Raw genomic sequence first — 17191 nt, 5'->3', positions numbered from 1 at the left:
AAAAAATCAATAAATAGTACTAACTTTTAACCATAACTTTTCAGATTAGCGAATATGTTTTGATTATAAGTGCCTATTTGGTACAACTTCGTAGGACGTCGAAGCTATCAATCAATCATGGGCTCCCTGCCGAACCTGGCGCCAGAGCCGAATACGTTTTCACAGGGTGGGTTTACGTGTCTGCCCTGACGAAGCGTAATGAAGTGTCTCGCCGTTCCGTTCCGTCGCCCCTACTGGCCAACGGAACGGACGTGACACGCACGCACGCACGCGCGCGGCGACTCCGAGCCCTCTTCCACTACCTCCCCTCACCTCAGATCCAAGTCCGTTTCTCCTAGCCCAGCCAAGGAATCAGTCTCAGTGAATCCCCGCACCCGGATCAGTCTCGCCCAGATTCATCCACCCATCCATCCATCCATCCATCCATCGATCCCAGGTGGGTTGGGGGTGGGGCGTCGGTGGGGGAATGGGAGAGGGGATCAACGGTGACGCCGGCCTCGCCGCGGCGCCGTACCACCAATGGGTGCTGCTGAGCCCCGCCGGGGGCTCGCCGCGCCCGCCCGCGCGCTATAAGGTACGGCACGAGCGGTTCCGGCCTCTCTGCTGCTGCTGCTTCTGTTGTTAAACCTACTACTGTATCATTCGATCGATTTCCTCGTCACCATTACCGTTGCTGTCTGTCGGCGATCTCGCTGTGATTCCGTGGCCAGCAGTACGAGGAACCTTCCTAGTGTACAGCCGTCATCATCATCACCTTCATATTCATTACTGGGTAGAAATTCGATCCGTGTGCAAACAGATGGCCCGCCTGCCGCAGAATGCAGCAGGAACCGCGCCCTAGCTCTGCCTTTTTGTGTCTGTCCCGTTTATGTCTAGCGGCTAGTTTTCGCCTAGCTCACGAGGGTCGAGGGACATTGACCCATCAAGCAGTGATTTCCATGCCATGTGTCTATACTGCGCTAGGACGGGACGGCAGGGTGAATGACGGAACGATTTAGATGTGCTGGCCATGGTGTGTTGTCCGTTGATTGAACCCTCTGCTTCGGTTACCGCCTTCACTCCTCAAGTGTGCTGATATGTGACAGCATGCTGCGCAAGTGGTCCAAGACAAGCTGTACGTGGTCGGAGGGAGTCGCAACGGCCGATCTCTATCAGATGTCCAGGTTTGCCACGCCACTAAATCTCGTCCTTCACGGTTTTCCATTACCTATATTTGAACAAACTTGGACACGTTTGGCAGGTTTTTGATTTTAGGACATCCACGTGGTCAGCGTTAAACCCTACTAGAGACTCAAACCAGCTGAATCATGAAAACAATGCCGCAGGTGGATCATTCCCAGCATTAGCAGGCCACAGTTTGGTAAGCATACAATCCTTCCTTTTTAATGGATTTTTTTCCTACTGTTTTGTAGCCCCATAGCCCCATTCACTCATTCGATCCAAACAGCTGTTATGATCTATGTTGTCCGTTGTTTTTTGCTCAGGTCAAGTGGAAAAACTATCTTGTGGTTGTAGCTGGAAACACGAGGTCATCATCATCATCATCATCAAATAAGGTTTCAGGTATTTCTTCATAAAACCATTACATTTTTTGTAACACACTAAACTTAGAGCAGAAAAATGTGAGATAATAGATTTCCTTTGACGCACATATAGTTCTCAGTACACAAGTAATTCAGTTGTTTGTGCTTCGTTGATGTACCCCTTTTCCCAAAACATCGCCTGTTGCTTGTTAATTTTATTGGAGTGATTTCAGTTCTACAAGAACCAAACTGATTGTAATTGATAGTGCTGAATTTCTGGATGCAGTTTGGCTTATTGATGTGCAAGCCAATAGCTGGTCTGCTGTTGATACTTATGGAAAAGTTCCAGTAAGAATCCTTTCTTTTGCACTTAAAAACAAACTGATTTGTAAGTGAACTTGGGACCTTGCTGAGTTCTATTGGTTTTTTTCTTTACTTTGCATTAGACAGCTCGAGGTGGCCAATCTGTATCCCTACTTGGTTCTCGATTACTAATGTTTGGTGGAGAGGATAACAAGAGAAGGCTACTGAATGATCTTCATATACTTGACTTGGAGACAATGATGTGGGAAGAAATCAAATCGGAGTAAGAATTATGTACAGCTTATACTGAAAATATCCTTGTGTAATTCCAAGCTCTTACTGAGATTATTGTTTTGCTTTCCTATTGTGAAGTAGGAAAGGTGGTCCGGCTCCTAGGTACGATCATTCAGCTGCTGTTTACACTGACCAGTATCTTCTGATCTTTGGTGGCTCTTCTCACTCTACATGCTTCAATGATCTTTACCTACTTGATTTGCAAACTGTAAGTACTGAATGCTGTTTACGAGTTAGGTTACACAAGTTCATTTGTGTTCTTATATACTTTGGAACTTCGAATAAGTTTACAAAAACAAGCATCTGTGGCAATTCATCTTTGAATCTTGTTCTTTGATTGCTTATGAGTTCTTTCAAATCATTTTACACATACTAGTAGTTTTTGGTTTTAGTAGGACTTCCAAATTCAAAAACTTTACGAAGTTAATATTAATTACAATCCATTGATATGGTAGGACTCCATTTCACTATGTCTAAAAGAAGCTGCTGTATGCCATAAGGTATTAAGGTGACATGCAGACATGCTAAGCAAATTACACCGTACTTTTACAAGATGGATCAAGTCTATGTTCTCTCTCTATGAAGTTTAACATTAAATTTGAAGACTCTAATGAACATAGGAATGAATAATATACTTTCAATACTCGCTTAAGTAATTTCTTGTGCTAACAGCTGGAGTGGTCTCAACCTGATGCCCAAGGAGCACATATAACTCCTAGAAGTGGTCATGCTGGTGCTATGATTGATGAAAACTGGTACATTGTTGGTGGTGGAGATAATGCAAATGGTAATGTACACAGGATGTGCAATTAGTGTTTATATTATTTTTGGTATAATTACTTATGATCTAGTATCTATGTAAATGCACATGTTGCAGGTTCCACTGATACAGTTGTAATGAATGCTTCCAAGTTTGTGTGGTCAGTGGTCACCAGCGTCTCAGCTAGAGATCCTCTAGCTTGTGAGGTAAGAAATATTTGGTGCAATTGTGTTTCCTAGTTCTGGAATTAGCTAAACTCACCTTAAAGTAAGGTAGTCTTGTAGCAGCATTCCATCTGCAATTTCATGTCTCAAGTTCATGGATGTAAAAATGAAATAGACTCACATTGACAACTTTTTCTTTTGCCTTCTGTACACTACTTATTTACTAAATATCATATTATCATGATTATTCACATCTAACTCTTGTTTTCCTTTTTTTTCCAACAATTGTCTAGATTTGGTAACAATACTTTTGTGGATAGATATTAGGGATGGCTTAATTCTTTACAATCAGGTTTAACTTTTACTCTTGCAAACACCATTACAAAATGCCATGCAATCTTTGTGGTACTTTCATTTGCAATTCTTTTTGTTTCAACATTAGCCTAAATAAATGACAGTGTGCTGTTTATTTTTGGGGGCAGCAATCAAATATGCCATTAAGAAACACATTCATGTTCCTTAGATCTTGGGCTTTGCAAAATGTGGTGATGTAAGACTAAATTGTGACTTACCAACACACTTTTAATACTATCTTTTGACTTCTGCTTGTTTGATACTTTATACAGGGTCTCACCCTTTGCTCAACCACAGTTGATGGTGAAAAGGTTCTAATTGCCTTTGGCGGTTACAATGGGAAATACAGCAACGAGGTGCTCAGTTTAAGCGAATGATATCTAGTCATACTATTTTTTTTAATGATTCATATGTTGAATGTCAGATATTAGACTCATTTTCCGGGATTGTCTTCGTATATGTTAGTGGCTTCAGTGCCTGTGTTTCTTTGAGTTATCTATTCTTGATGTTAAAAGACATGCTTAACTATCTGACAAAAATGAGCACTTTGCTGCAGATCTTTGTTTTGAAACCCAAGGCAAGAAATTTAGTTCAACCTCGTCTTCTTCAATCACCAGCCGCCGCCGCCGCCGCCGCTTCTGTGACAGCTGCCTATGCTGTAATTACTGGTACAGATGAGAAAACCAGAGATATTGTTGCTACAGATGATTTTGACATCAAGAGAGCTCAACCTGCAAGTAATTCCAAAAAGTTCGTTGCTGAAATTGATGTACTTAATGGAGAGAATGGTAAACTAGCATCCAGACTGGCAGAAGTTCGTGATGAAAACTCAAAACTGAAGGATAAACTAGACATGGCAAACTTGTCATATGGTGAATTAGCAAAGGTAAAGCTTTCTTTATGTTCTGCAATATGGAATTCTTGATTTTTTGTTGACAATCTCTGCCTTTTCCCCTTTCAAAGGAGCTTAAATCAGTACAAGATCAACTAGCAGCAGAGGGTTCAAGATGCCAGAAGCTTGAGGTGCTAAACTTAAACATACAATTGATTCGCTGATCCTGAAAATACCTATTTTCTGGTTTCCTTCTTATGCTTCTGATCACTTGTCTTTTTTCATGAATCTCTCAACTTAGTCGCAAATTGCTACTGCACGGAAGAGACTGGAATCTGCTGGTTCATTGGAGAATGAACTAGACGTACTGCATCAACAAATATCTCAGGTGGAGCAAACCATTGCAACTACTCAGAGACGAAAATCTGGGGGTGTTTGGAAGTGGGTGGCAGGTAGTGCAGAGGTCTCTGACGATGAATAGTAAGTCCTCTCTGCAGCATGCTTGGATGGAACAATATTTGATGTACTCAGGGGTTTCAGCTACAGCTGTAGCTTTATGGTTTCCATTCCACACGACCTTTTTGGTCAGAAACTTGTTCAAATAGAGTTCTAAGTTCTAACTCCTGAATTATCTAGTGCACACTTCATTAAGTGTTGTTGCTAAGTTGTAATCTGTTTCCAATTGTAAGTTGTTTTAGTTTTGTCCTAAGTTAAATATGTCTAATGTTGGCCAAGTTTATAGTATTAACATCTACAATATCAAAAAAAAAAAATGCAAGGCTGATGTGGACATTAAATCATAATTATCTTGGATTTTTCACATTTATTTTTACTTTACAGAAGACAATAATAGAAACCTTGCAGATGGAATAGCCTTTTTGACCAAAGATTTATGGCACACTCAATCATGTTTGCCGGGAACTTTAGGGGAGACGTATGTGATTTCCTATCTCTAGAACTCCATCTGAAGGTCTTCTGAATTTTAGATTATTATATGATCGAGCTTCGTAAATATGGGGCTAAACTCTGCATCTCTTTTCCCCATCCACATCATAAACTCATGGACTGCTTCCATACAATTTGATAGTAGAAATTATCAGCTTCTTCTGTATAACTCAACATTTGATACTAGATTTTGACTGATTGTAACTTTTGAATCATGCTTCATCAGGTTGACAAGCAGCTTCCGAACAGGAATTGAAAGCGGAGGATCTGCTACAGTTTTGAGGCAGCTTGTCTGTTCCCAGTCTCCGGGTGCTTCCTCAGGATCTTGCTCATGGTTGATCTTGAAAAGATGCCCCCTGAAATAATCTTGTTTATCTTCTTAGGTGGTGGCACCTGGTGCAAAAATTTTCCTAGGTAGTCTTAGACAATAATTCAACAGTAAGAGCATAGCATCATACAAGTATACCAAAGATTGAGATTGTATCACATTGGATTATTAGCCGGCTAGCACTTTGGTTTTGTCGTCTGATACCCCCTTTTCGGTAGGCGGTTATTACAAGAGTACTCATACTATAAATTATATAAGCAATGTAAGGTGTTCATTGGAATTGAAGAAATATAAGTACATTGTTTGTTTATACTGTACTCGGATGCTACTATATATAGACCGTTGTTGTCACTGTCCTTTTGCATTGCTCTTCCCGTCTGCACCAAAAGAGAGATTGTCCTGCTCGTGTTGTACACATTTCTATTCTATGTTCATTCATGGATTATATATATGGCTTGTTACATTTATCCAAAAAAAAAAATGTATATTCTTGTTTTGGAGAGAATATTTTACCAAGGAGGCGTCGTTTGTCGCGGACATTGGGTCTGCTGGCAGGCTGTTGTGTCTGAAGGAAAACCGGAATAATGTTTAGTACTTGAGCTAAGCTGATGACATATTCTCTATAATATATGTTTATGAAGTATTTGATTTGATGTCAAAACTCAGAGAGACAGTGATCACCTCAATAACAATAATAGTAAAAAAAAAAAATCCTTACTGTATCACCGCAGCGCCTGTAGGTGGCGTGATCACTTCAGGTGGCAGCGACAGCAGCTCCGTTTGGTTCTCCGGCGTGCCGGACAGCAGCTGCGTCAGCTGGACCCACGGCAGCCTCCGGCGGAACTCCTCCCGTGCCCCTGGCGTCAACGGTGTGGGCGCCACGATCACCCTCCTCAGCGAGGACAGCTGTCCATCGAGCGGCACGGGAGCGGCGAGAGCTGCCTCCGCCTCGTCAGGCGTCGCCACGAAGTCCGTGGCCGCGTGCGCGGCCACCGCCTCTCTCGCCGCCCTCGCATCGGACTGCGAAGCCGAAGACGGCGGAGGCAGGAGCACCGTGGTGACTCCCGCAGCGGGGAGCCCGAGGGCGAGCAGCGGCAGGCCGTGGGCGCTGTACATGGGAAGGGACGCCAGGCACACCCGGCGGCCGCCGTCCGCGACGAGGTCTATGGCAGCGACGAGGTCGGCGTGTGTCATGGCGACGGCGGCCGTGGTCGCGGACGGGTAGGCCAGGAACGCCACATCGGAGTCGTCGGACACGGCCACCATCTCAGCAGCAGGGTCCACAGGGTCACCGCCGTCGATGAGCTCCTCGGCAGAGAGCGCCGCGGGATCCTCCGGCGAGCGCGACGTGAGGAGCAGCGGCGGCAGGCCCATGGCGTTGGGGGAGAGCTTCGCGGCCACCTCGGGCGCGGCGACGACCATGACCGCGCCCGAGTCGCGTGCGGCGGCACCCACCTCGGCGGGCGTGGCGTCTGGGTCGGCGGCCGCCACGACGGCGCCGGCAGCGAGTACGCCGAGGAGTACCTGCGGGAGGAGGAGCGAGTTGTGCGAGAGGACCAGGACAACGTCGCCACGGCGGAGGCCGAGGCCGAGGCGTAGCGCGGAGGCGAGGGACAGCGCGGCCCGGCGGAGGGCGGAGAAAGAGAGGCTCGTGCCTGCGGTGGCGTCGACGAAGGCGGCAGCGTCGGCGGCCGCTGTGCCAGGGTGGGGCAGGCGGGACAGCACGAAGGCTGCCGCGTCGTCGCCGGCCACGGGGAGGAGGAGCTCTCGCTCTTCCATGCGCGCGCACGATGGCTGCTGCCGCGTCGTCGGCGCTAGCTGGTAGGGAATTCTAAATTTAAAGCAAGGAAGAAAGGGGCGTGGTGGTGGAAGTCCGCGCTTGTTTTTGTACGTCACGGACAGCGCGGCGACTATGCCAATGCAAGCCAAGCCACGATTCTATTCTATTCTATTGAGAACCCGGCTCCACAAGCTTTATTAATTACCCTGGAGCATCCGAAAAAAAAAATTAAATGCTTAAGTCTGTGGAGCAATCTTCCAGATTTTGTACCACGTACGTGTACGGGGACTGCTAGAGGCTAGCTGGTGAGATTATCTATCTGTCTATCTATCTAAGTAGTAGATCAGAGAAGGCTGCTGCATGCCACAAAATGAAAATGTTGTGAATACATACAGTACGTCGTCGTTGACAGCATGCAAACATATATATATATATATTACTAGTACAATACCAAACATACATGCCGCATATTACATTAAGCGCGCGCGCGCGCACGCACAAATGTACAACACTTTGGCGAAAAAAAGAGAGGAAAATATATGTACAACAATAATACAAATACCATGGTATATATATCTTTGTAGGCGTAGGTACGGATTCAATTATTTGTGATTACTAGCAGCGGCAAGGCAAGGCCCAACCCAAGGCAGGGTAAGGGCACGCGGGGCCGCAGGTGATGGTACAGAAGCAATTCAAGCTGACGACGTACGGATCAGATATCATCCTGCGGTGCGGGCGGGAGATGGACGCAGGAGAGAGAGAGAGAGGAAGCTAGTACAGTGAAGCAGGCAATGGATGGGATGGGTACGTGGATCGATGGATCTGTATAGCTAGGAGGAGTAGATGGTATGGCATATGTCAAACTGCTGCTCGCTCGCTCGTAGATGGATGGCATGGCAAGCAAATTAAAAGCCAATGACAATGGATGGAGAGAATGCATGCATGCAGCATGAGATCTCGAGAGGGACTCGATGTAGCCGGCGGGACAGCAGCAGCAGCAGTGCAGCGCGCCCACACACACACACACACGTACAGATGGAGACGACTTGACGGACGACCGCGCGCGCAGCTGGAGATGAGCGAGGCTGCCGCGCGCGAGAGACCCAGAGACCGATCGAGACTGATGCTTGCTGCGGATGGGCAGGCTAGACGACGATCCCGCGGGGGATCTCGTGGTCGTATGGGATCTGCTGGGGAATCCATTCCTTGCCCGCGACGAAGTTGTCGATGCAGTACTTTGTCACCTGGGCCGCGTCGTGGATGACCTGTACGCCAGTCCAGTTGACGCGTCTGGCCGTGTCCGCTCCAGCACCAGTGTTGTTAAATTCCAAATATTTGACACTCTCCGTCGTCTCCTTGATGACGTGGTTCTTGTCCCACGCCACCCATCCATCGGTGTGGACGATGGCGCCCAGCTCCGACTGCATGAAAACCACATGTGAAAAGTTCCGGTGTGGCCGGCCAAGGTAGGTTTCGACGCCAGTGAGGTTCTGGAACCCGATGGGTTCACCGCTGACTGGATCCCGAATCGGGTTCGGGTCCGCTTCCACCGTGCATCGGTGGAACACGAACCCCGAGTCTTGGTACGTCTTATTGTTGCAGCCTTGGGCAGTTATTACATTATGCTTGCCGCTGAGGGGCTCCCGCACCCGGATGCGGCAGCGCTGGAACACCGCTCTCGCGTTCCCAAACACGAAATCTACGGTACCGTAGATATCCGTGTCCAGGTATACCTGCGCGCCGTTTTCTGCGTACAGTGTATCCTCATACCCTTCAATGCTGCAACCATATACCACCGATCTATGGGAGTTGGACCTCAGCGCCACAGCTTGCTTTCCATCGGGCCCGGCGCTGTTGAGGATTGTAAGATTCTGGGCGACGAAGCCGTGCCCCAGAGCATCTGCATGCATGCAACAGTGCACGTAGCAGAGTATTAATATTAGTTAGTTAGTTAGTTAATAGTCGCTAATTATTACTATATATTGTTGTCCTTGTTATATATTGCATGGTACGTATATATATGGCATATGAGCAGCAGCAGCAGTAGCTAGCAGAGCGCGCAGCATGAGGCCCCGGACGCGTGTGTGTAGATTATCTCCTGCTACTGAGTAGATTATATACACTCACTGAATAGATTAATTGTATACATGATTTTAAATTTGGTGTTGTTTTATGGCTTATATATACTCTCACTGAATAGAAAACCATTGCCAGCACTATTGAAATACTAGTGTTTGGGGAATATTGTCAATTACATGTGGCAGTAGTTATCCACACTGTTTATCAACTACTGAGTAATATGTTTGTGGTTCGATCAGGTCACGTGTTTTTTTATGTATAACATGCACATAGCAACTTCTGTATTTAATTTCGTTCTTTACGTTGTTCTCATACAAAACAGCAGTACAGCACTGCTGCATCAACAATAATGCATGATCTCTTTCTCCTTGTTGCACGAAATGCGCGCAGCAATAATGAGGCCTCGGACGACTACCATATATATATATATACCGGCCGGAAGAGGACGAACTGCATATATATACGTACGGAATATATATATATATATATATATATATTCAACACAACATATCGAACAGGACAGAACACTTACTGACTGTGGCCGTCATGTACATCTCCGTCCCCGTCCTGTTGCTGAGATTGCCGGAGATGATAGTCTTGCCTCTGCCCTCGCCGAGCAGGACGACGTTCCGTCGGGTGATGTGCACCTGCTCCTTGTACTCGCCGGCTGTGATGAGGATGACAAGCCGCGGCACGTGCCCCTTCTTCGCTCCCGTCGTCACACGGAGCGCCGCAGCTTCGTCCTTGAGAGCCTCTCCGATGGTGCCGTGGCAGTGCGCGTCCGCAACACCCCGGCAATCACCCGGCCGTTTCCTTGCCACCACTGCGTGTGGAGCCGGCGGCCAGGTCTCAGCAGCAGAAACCACCGCCATGGCAACTAAGGCCAACGCCGCCAGCGACCATCTGCCGCCAGCAGCCATGCGTGCGCTAGCTAGCTAGCTAACCGACCAACCGATCGATCGAGGCGTGTGATCACTCAGCTCACTGTCACTACTAGCTAATCGATCTCGCCACTCAGCTCTCTCTCGCTTACTTGACCACTCAACAACAACCAGCACGCCCCGCCAGCAGCAGTGTCGATCGGATATATATATATATATATAGGGACTGGCCCGGGCCAGGGTCACACCGTACCTCTCCTCCTCTCCTTTCTATGACACCAACAATGCAATGAGCTTTTCTAGCTAATCCATCGATCTCGCCACTCCACTGCTTAATTATTGGTACACTAGATGCAATTTCGTTCAAGGCATGCATCATGCGACATAATTAAATCACTATTACAATAGTTATTATGTAAACGCTGATCGAAATTAAAAAGAATATACCTCGTGATTGACCAACGTACATACAAGATCGCGATTCGTACAATATAGATGGAGACCATCCTCTGATCCTCCCTGTCCCCTACTTCTAAAGCTACTGCTACGTACGTAGTACTACACACTACTAGCTAGCTAGTCGAGATCGATCGACATCCATGCATGCAGCATGTACTAGAGCACAAGACGATTATTCCTCCTTTAATTGTTATATGTACGTCTACATACCATGAAGCTATGTATAATATGGTAAAGCGTGTGCTGTAGTAGTGTGACCAGTGTGGGATCGGAGACCGATCGAAGCGGGTTTTTTTTTTATTTGGTCACGGTTAATCATGGCTTAACCAAGGCGGTTCTTACTCGGTTAATTTATTTACCGTGGCGGCCACTCGGCAACTGATCCGGTTGCGGCGGCGGTAGCGGATCTAGCCGTTGTGGGGGTGGATCGGGTCGCGGTGGTGGTGGACTGAGACGCGGCTATAGTAGATCGGATCGTGGTGGCGGCGGATCAAGGCGCGCGGGGCAGGGCCTTCTCCCCCGACTGCGGTGGCGAGCAGGGCAGAGCTTGCCACTACTACATATTTTTTACGGAGGCAGGAAAAAATCCTTTATCGAGGCAGTTTTTGTAACCATCTCGGATCAAAGGTCACGGTTAATCGTGGCCTTAACCGTCTCGGTTAATGAATTAAAAAAACAAAAAAAAAAACAGAGCCCACCGGCGTGCCCATTTCTGAGCCCACCGCCACCCCCTGCGCGCTCCCCGACGCTAGATATGGAGCCACTCCACCGCTCACATTGGATCCGCGCTCGGAGAAAAGGCTGGCCCACCAGCGAGCTTGCCGGATGTGCAACCCCCAAGGGCGGATCCACGAGCCCTTTGACTGGAGGGGCGCCGTCGTGGAAGGAGGTGGTGGAAGGCATGGTGGAGGAGGGCGCCATCGCGGAGGGGCGAGGCTAGGCCTCTGATCTGTCGGGCCACCGTGCTCGCGTGGCCGCGCTAGCAGGTGCGTGATCTATGTCATTCTAGCCTGTCGGGCACGCCCGCGTCGCTTTCAAGGAGCCACTGAAGCGTCAACTAGGGGGAAGGTGGAGAGGGCGCTGCGTCGGACCAGAGGAAGGAGCGGAGGGGGCGCTACCGGGCCAATGGGAGGAGGGGAGGGGGTGTTGCTGGTAGGGAAGGGGCGACAGGATTGGAGGGGAGAGGATTGGGAGGGGCAACGAGATAGGAGTGAGAGATGGGTTAGAGAAGGAAACCCTAGCTCCATATTTATATGATGACTGCTATCGGGTTGAGATGGGCTGCCTATTGGGCCACTATTTTAGGAGATGGGCTGCCTCGGTTAATGGATTTACCGAGACGGTTACGTTATAATGCCCGCTTTGGTTAATAGGTATTAACCGAGGCAGTTATATTACATTATTGTCTGTCTCAGATAATAGAAAATAACCGACTCGGTTAATCCGAGGTATTAATCGAGGTGGCAGTATGTAAATGCTGCCCGAATCGGAAGAAAAAACGAAAACATCTCGCAAAAGATTTTTTTTTTAGTTGCTGAACACACACCTTTTTATTTGTCTCGATTAAAAATATTACGGATCAAGATATGTATGTCTGTTTGGATGCTCGCGGCCCGGCCCGGCCCGGCCCGGCCCAGCCCGTATATACTTCCATCCCTCGATCGCTCAAACCGACCTCGCTCGCGCTGACACGACACAAAGCACATACATGCATTATTGGGTGTATATATTACTGTGCGCCAAAATTAAAAAGTAAAAAAAGCAGTACTAGTACGAGCTAGCTAGCTCGCTGGAGAAGCTATAGGCTAGCTATATATAGGCTAGGCCGGCCGGGGGTAGGTCACTAGGTCGGCACGGCATGCATGAGATGGATGAGCCAAACTAAGCAGGCAGCTAGCTAGCTAGCATATATCTTCCCTGTTTGCATCATGCATGTTCGTTCATGCATTATGCATGTATGATTGCGCCCTCGATCAGCTCGATCGATCGTCATCGGCCGGCCGGAGAGATTGTTGATGGATCGATCGCTCGGGCGATTTGATGCAAGACACGCAGGCAATCGATCTAAGGCCGGCAGAGATGCATGGGCGCTGCTGGCTGCTGACGTACGTACAGCCGGATCGGTTCGCATGCAACTTGAGAGTTCATATCAGTGACTTGTGGGCCAATAGTTCAACCAAGAGTCTCGAGTATATGCGGTTGTTTATTAAACAACTTGATCACGTCACTCCCTTTTTCTTCCTCCGTTAGATAAAACAATCATCAAACAAAAGAGATACTTGTTATTTGGTAACTTGGCGTGTCCACAACCAGAATATGCATGACAAATGCTTCTAGAACATTCTTTTAGTCGTGCCGACAGTGTGCATTTCATCAAGATTCTCATCATGCATGAATATTTGCATAGTTATTAGGCCAATAATTATTCATGACCAACCTCCACTCCATAGGTCGATCTAGAGATCATTGAATGCACAAACTTAATTAGCACCATATAATTCCTAATAAGTCATGGCATATTCTTATTCATTATATGGCTCCAAATATTAGAGCCACATATATATATAAAACAAAATTGCACAGGTCACTTCACGTCGGCAACCCATGTTACTTGGCGTAGGAAATATTATATACCAAAAATTTATCATACACCTTCGTCACCATCCAGACGCCAACCGGCGTTCCTCTTATATCGACTCACGCCACAGTGCGGACAACTCTCTAACTTCTCATACTGCAAGCCTCGATGAAGGATACAATGGTTAGGGCAGGCGTCAAACTTCCTAAGTTTCATTGCCACTGGTCGGATCAACTTCTCCGGCCGATAGGTATTGGCGAGAACCTTGTTATCATCTAGGTAGGTGTCAGCAATGACACTCATGGGGTCATTGAAGCTAGTGTCAGACCAGCTATGTCGAGCCTTCAACATCAACATCTATAGGTCAAAACGTAGCACCGTCCAATGCTTCGGACAACCCTTGTAGAGAGGGTCAATTGCAGCCTACTTTATCTCTCTGAAATTCTCCAGCCACCTTGAGTTACAAAACAGAACGTCATCTTTGTCAAGGCACTTAGCTATTTCCGCCATAAGCTCTGCACCCTCAGGGTCCTTCATAGCAGCATCCTCATCACCATCCCCACCACCATCATCGTTAGTAGCCATATCTTGGAGTAAGTCCTCCATCATGATAATGATATAATCACGAACATTGTCATCGCTGGCTCCTGGTGCGGCCGATGAGGAGACAGGTTATCGTCCTACATGCTCTGCGGTCGATGATGTCAAGTTGCCTCCGGATGCATCTACATCTTTTTCTTCATGATAAGTCCAAACCATGTAATCTTTAACAAAACCATACCTCATAAAGTGAAAGTGCACCTCACTGTCTTTGTGGGCTTTCATGTTCTTACAACAAGAACACAAACATATGGTTGTCGTCAGATCGAGACTCTAACGATGAGATTTTGCGGTTGGAACAAACTTCCTCACATGAACCAGGTACTGCGGTTCCATTCGCTTCATCCGGTACATCCATTCAGACCTATCCATATCTACAAACCTTATTGCCCAACAAAAAAAGTATTACAAACAAGATAGTAGATCTAGAGCTAAAAACCGCTATTTTCTCTCTCCTCCACTAGATCTAGAGAGCCTAAATGATGAAGAAGATAAAGGAATAAGGTTTAGAGACTGTGTTTCAACCTTCTGCGGTGTCTTCCTTGAACAAATCAAGAGCAAAACTTCTCCCCCTAGAATTTGCTCAATTTTTAGGGTTTTGGATCTCAAAACCCTAAAATTTTTATAGCCACAGGAACAATGGAGACAGACAATGCAAACTCGACTGCCTCCATTAATCACACATTAACGAAGGTGGTTACTATAATGAGATCGCCACCATTAATGCTTTAATGGACGTGGTCAGCCTAAGGCAACCACCTCTATTAATATGCATTAACGAAGGCGACCCCGTTAAATCGACCATCTCCATTAATTATTAATTGAGACGGCCGCCTGCAACGACAATAGACGCATGCATGCATTCCCTACTCGACCGATAATATACCAACGTCTTGTAACACGTCGGCGCATGAGCTTGCGAAGATAGGTATGGTGTGTGACACGGGTCAGTAGATATTATGGCTGGATGATATATATTCCATACATTGTAAATCTCATGGTAACTCGATCACGATTTATGCTGAGTTCTCAATTAAGGCCTTGTTTAGTTTCAAAAAATTTTGGGAAATCGATAATGTAGCACTTTTGTTTGTATTGGCAAATATTATCTAATCATGGACTAACTAGGGCTATACCTGGGCATGCAGCCCGAGCCCGTGAGCACGGCCCGAAGCCCGTCATTTTGGCCCGGCCCTAGCCCGGCCCGGCCCGAAGGTCATTGGGCTCGGGCTGGCACGGCACGTTGCTGCAGGCCGTGCTTGGGCTGCACTTCAGGCCCGCGGGCCGGCCCGGCCCGGCCCGCCAAATAACAACATTGTATAAAATAACTCATTTTGATATCTAAATCTATTTTCTACATGTCATATGTATTTGAATGTGTTCTTTATACTGATGAAGTGATGAATTGATGAATGTGTTTGAAATATGCTTTTAAATCTGTGTTTATTGATATGTTATTGTTCAACGGGCTATGGGCCGGCCCGGCCTGACGGGCCCGCCCGGTACGCAAAAAGGCCCGCGGGCCCGTGCCTGGGCCGGAGGTCAGGCCCGCAGGCCGGTAAGGCACGGCCCGCAGGGCACGACGGGCCCCCTCGGCCCGTTAGGCAACGTGCCGGGCCGGCCCGGTGTCGTGCCGGGCCGGGCCGGGCCGGCCCGTTGCCCAGGTATGACTAGGGCCAAAAAATTCATCTCGCAAATTACAGATAAACTGTTATTTTTTTATCTATATTTAATACTGCATGCATGTGCCGCGTGTAAGATTCGATGTGTAGAAAATCTGAAAAATTTGCAAAAAAAAAATTGAGAACTAAACAAGACCTAATGCAAGGCCCTGAGCCATTGTAAGTTTTAAAAAAAAAGATCGCTGACGGGATCGATAACCCTTGAACTCCAAGCTCCAGCTAGGGATCAGACGGGGAAAGTCACGTACGGTAACCCTGAACTCTCAGCACATATGCACATATGAGCAGCAACCAGATGGTGCGGACTCCAACTCCTAGCAAGACCAAGTTGACTAGTACAAGAATCAGAGATAATTTCAAAAGTTCATTGCTATATGTTTTGACAGGTCAGAATGGTAAATAAACAAATAGTGTCGAACGACTACTATGATTAGCTCGGGGGGCAGCTTTCATTGATCGGGGGCAATGTGTATCTATGGATGCACTATCGGTGTGCAAAGTTTCAAAGTTTTTGAAAACTCCTAATTATGATTAGCTCGGGGGCTGCTTTCATTGACCTTTGAAATATATTTGTGAAAGTGAAGGAGTGTCACAAAGGAACACGATTCCCAAAGGACATGCCCTTTGAAAATAAAACTAACTTTTTAATCCTATCTAATAACTTTTTACTTTCACCTCAAAATATAGTTTAATAAAAGTATAGTTTGACTAGATTTTATAAATATTTTATAGTAAAAAATAATGGTCAATTATCTTTTGAGACCCTGTCGTTGTTCAAAATGACGTCCTTTATGAAATCAGAGAGATTATCTATCTCATTATGTGCCAAACTAGTCGGAGTATCATATAATATAATACTAGGTGATTTTTCCGCCCACATCGCCGCATGAATGTTAAAGCGATTTCGATCGAGTTAGAGTTAGAAGAGAATAGGCCGTAAAACTAATCACACTAATAACTATGTATAAACTAAGTATGAATACAAACAAAATCCTTCAATTTTAATTATATTATATTATATTATATTATATTATATTATATTATATTATATTATATTATATTATATTATATTATATTATATTATATTATATTATATTATATTATATTATATTATATTATATTATATTATATTATATTATATTATATTATATTATATTATATTATATTATATTATATTATATTATATTATATTATATTATATTATATTATATTATATTATATTATATTATATTATATTATATTATATTATACCTGATGTAGAACGACGCCATGGGCTGGGGAGCAACTCCATGAATGAGGAGGGCCGCTGGGATCGGAGGGGCTCAGCCTCCTGCCTGTGCCCGGAGCCGGAGGAGAGAGAAAGAGACAATTTCAATTTCAAAATGAATGTGGAGAGAGGGAGGAGAAGGGCAGGAGGGGACTCGTGATTTGGTTTGGTGTGGGGTTGAACCGTTGGATGGACCTAGTCTGGTGGAATCAGGTAGGAACAATTTGGGCTAGAGCTTTCGTTAATTATTGGAAGCCCTATGCTCTTAATAACATAACTATATATATTGCGGTGTAGAATAATATTCTACACCTAGAGTGTAGAATATATATATATATATATATATATATATATATATATAT

The 17191-nt window shown here is 45.9% G+C and overlaps 3 protein-coding genes across 6 annotated transcripts; 1 reads left to right on the top strand and 2 right to left on the bottom strand.

The window, feature by feature from the left end:
* LOC8059704 (acyl-CoA-binding domain-containing protein 4) lies at positions 227–5854 on the top strand. Of its 4 annotated transcripts, none has more exons than XM_002454760.2 (14): positions 228–574; positions 1086–1163; positions 1241–1360; positions 1485–1563; positions 1810–1871; positions 1970–2109; positions 2202–2328; positions 2793–2907; positions 2998–3086; positions 3671–3754; positions 3955–4284; positions 4362–4421; positions 4532–4710; positions 5402–5854. In XM_002454760.2, coding segments are annotated over exons 1-14 (1572 nt in total). In that variant the 5' UTR covers positions 228–466; the 3' UTR covers positions 5403–5854. The 4 variants fall into 4 exon arrangements, with proteins under 4 accessions (XP_021315639.1, XP_002454805.1, XP_021315637.1 ...); XM_021459962.1 differs by having other exon boundaries at positions 229–574; positions 2199–2328; XM_021459964.1 differs by having other exon boundaries at positions 227–574; positions 4532–5840.
* LOC8059703 (4-coumarate--CoA ligase-like 3) lies at positions 5245–7361 on the bottom strand. Its single transcript, XM_002453022.2, has 3 exons — positions 6222–7361; positions 6017–6068; positions 5245–5568 (listed from the first exon to the last, which is right to left on the bottom strand). The coding sequence occupies exons 1-3, from the start codon at positions 7280–7282 to the stop codon at positions 5446–5448; spliced, it is 1236 nt and encodes a 411-aa protein (XP_002453067.1). The 5' UTR covers positions 7283–7361; the 3' UTR covers positions 5245–5445.
* Positions 7774–10394, bottom strand: LOC8055333 (probable pectinesterase/pectinesterase inhibitor 17). Its single transcript, XM_002453021.2, has 2 exons — positions 9895–10394; positions 7774–9183 (listed from the first exon to the last, which is right to left on the bottom strand). The coding sequence occupies exons 1-2, from the start codon at positions 10280–10282 to the stop codon at positions 8429–8431; spliced, it is 1143 nt and encodes a 380-aa protein (XP_002453066.1). The 5' UTR covers positions 10283–10394; the 3' UTR covers positions 7774–8428.

This window comes from Sorghum bicolor, chromosome 4 (genome assembly GCF_000003195.3).
Source record: "Sorghum bicolor cultivar BTx623 chromosome 4, Sorghum_bicolor_NCBIv3, whole genome shotgun sequence".
NCBI lineage: Eukaryota > Viridiplantae > Streptophyta > Magnoliopsida > Poales > Poaceae > Sorghum > Sorghum bicolor.
The sequence above is the reverse complement of the archived record's forward strand: the minus strand, read 5'-3'. Positions and strand labels throughout refer to the sequence as shown.

What these genes read in the sequence shown, in the direction of transcription:
- LOC8059704 (XM_021459962.1), top strand. Translation starts at nt 467, where the DNA reads ATGGGAGAGGGGATCAACGGTGACGCCGGCCTCGCCGCGGCGCCGTAC. An exon ending in GCCCGCCCGCGCGCTATAAG is followed by an intron (nt 575 to 1,085) that starts GTACGGCACGAG and finishes GATATGTGACAG; the next exon opens with CATGCTGCGCAAGTGGTCCA. An exon ending in TGGTGGAGATAATGCAAATG is followed by an intron (nt 2,908 to 2,997) that starts GTAATGTACACA and finishes CACATGTTGCAG; the next exon opens with GTTCCACTGATACAGTTGTA.
- LOC8059703 (XM_002453022.2), bottom strand. Translation starts at nt 7,282, where the DNA reads ATGGAAGAGCGAGAGCTCCTCCTCCCCGTGGCCGGCGACGACGCGGCA. An exon ending in ACAGGCGCTGCGGTGATACA is followed by an intron (nt 6,069 to 6,221) that starts GTAAGGATTTTT and finishes GTTTTCCTTCAG; the next exon opens with ACACAACAGCCTGCCAGCAG. An exon ending in CGACAAACGACGCCTCCTTG is followed by an intron (nt 5,569 to 6,016) that starts GTAAAATATTCT and finishes TTTTTGCACCAG; the next exon opens with GTGCCACCACCTAAGAAGAT.
- LOC8055333 (XM_002453021.2), bottom strand. Translation starts at nt 10,282, where the DNA reads ATGGCTGCTGGCGGCAGATGGTCGCTGGCGGCGTTGGCCTTAGTTGCC. An exon ending in GTACATGACGGCCACAGTCA is followed by an intron (nt 9,184 to 9,894) that starts GTAAGTGTTCTG and finishes GCATGCATGCAG; the next exon opens with ATGCTCTGGGGCACGGCTTC.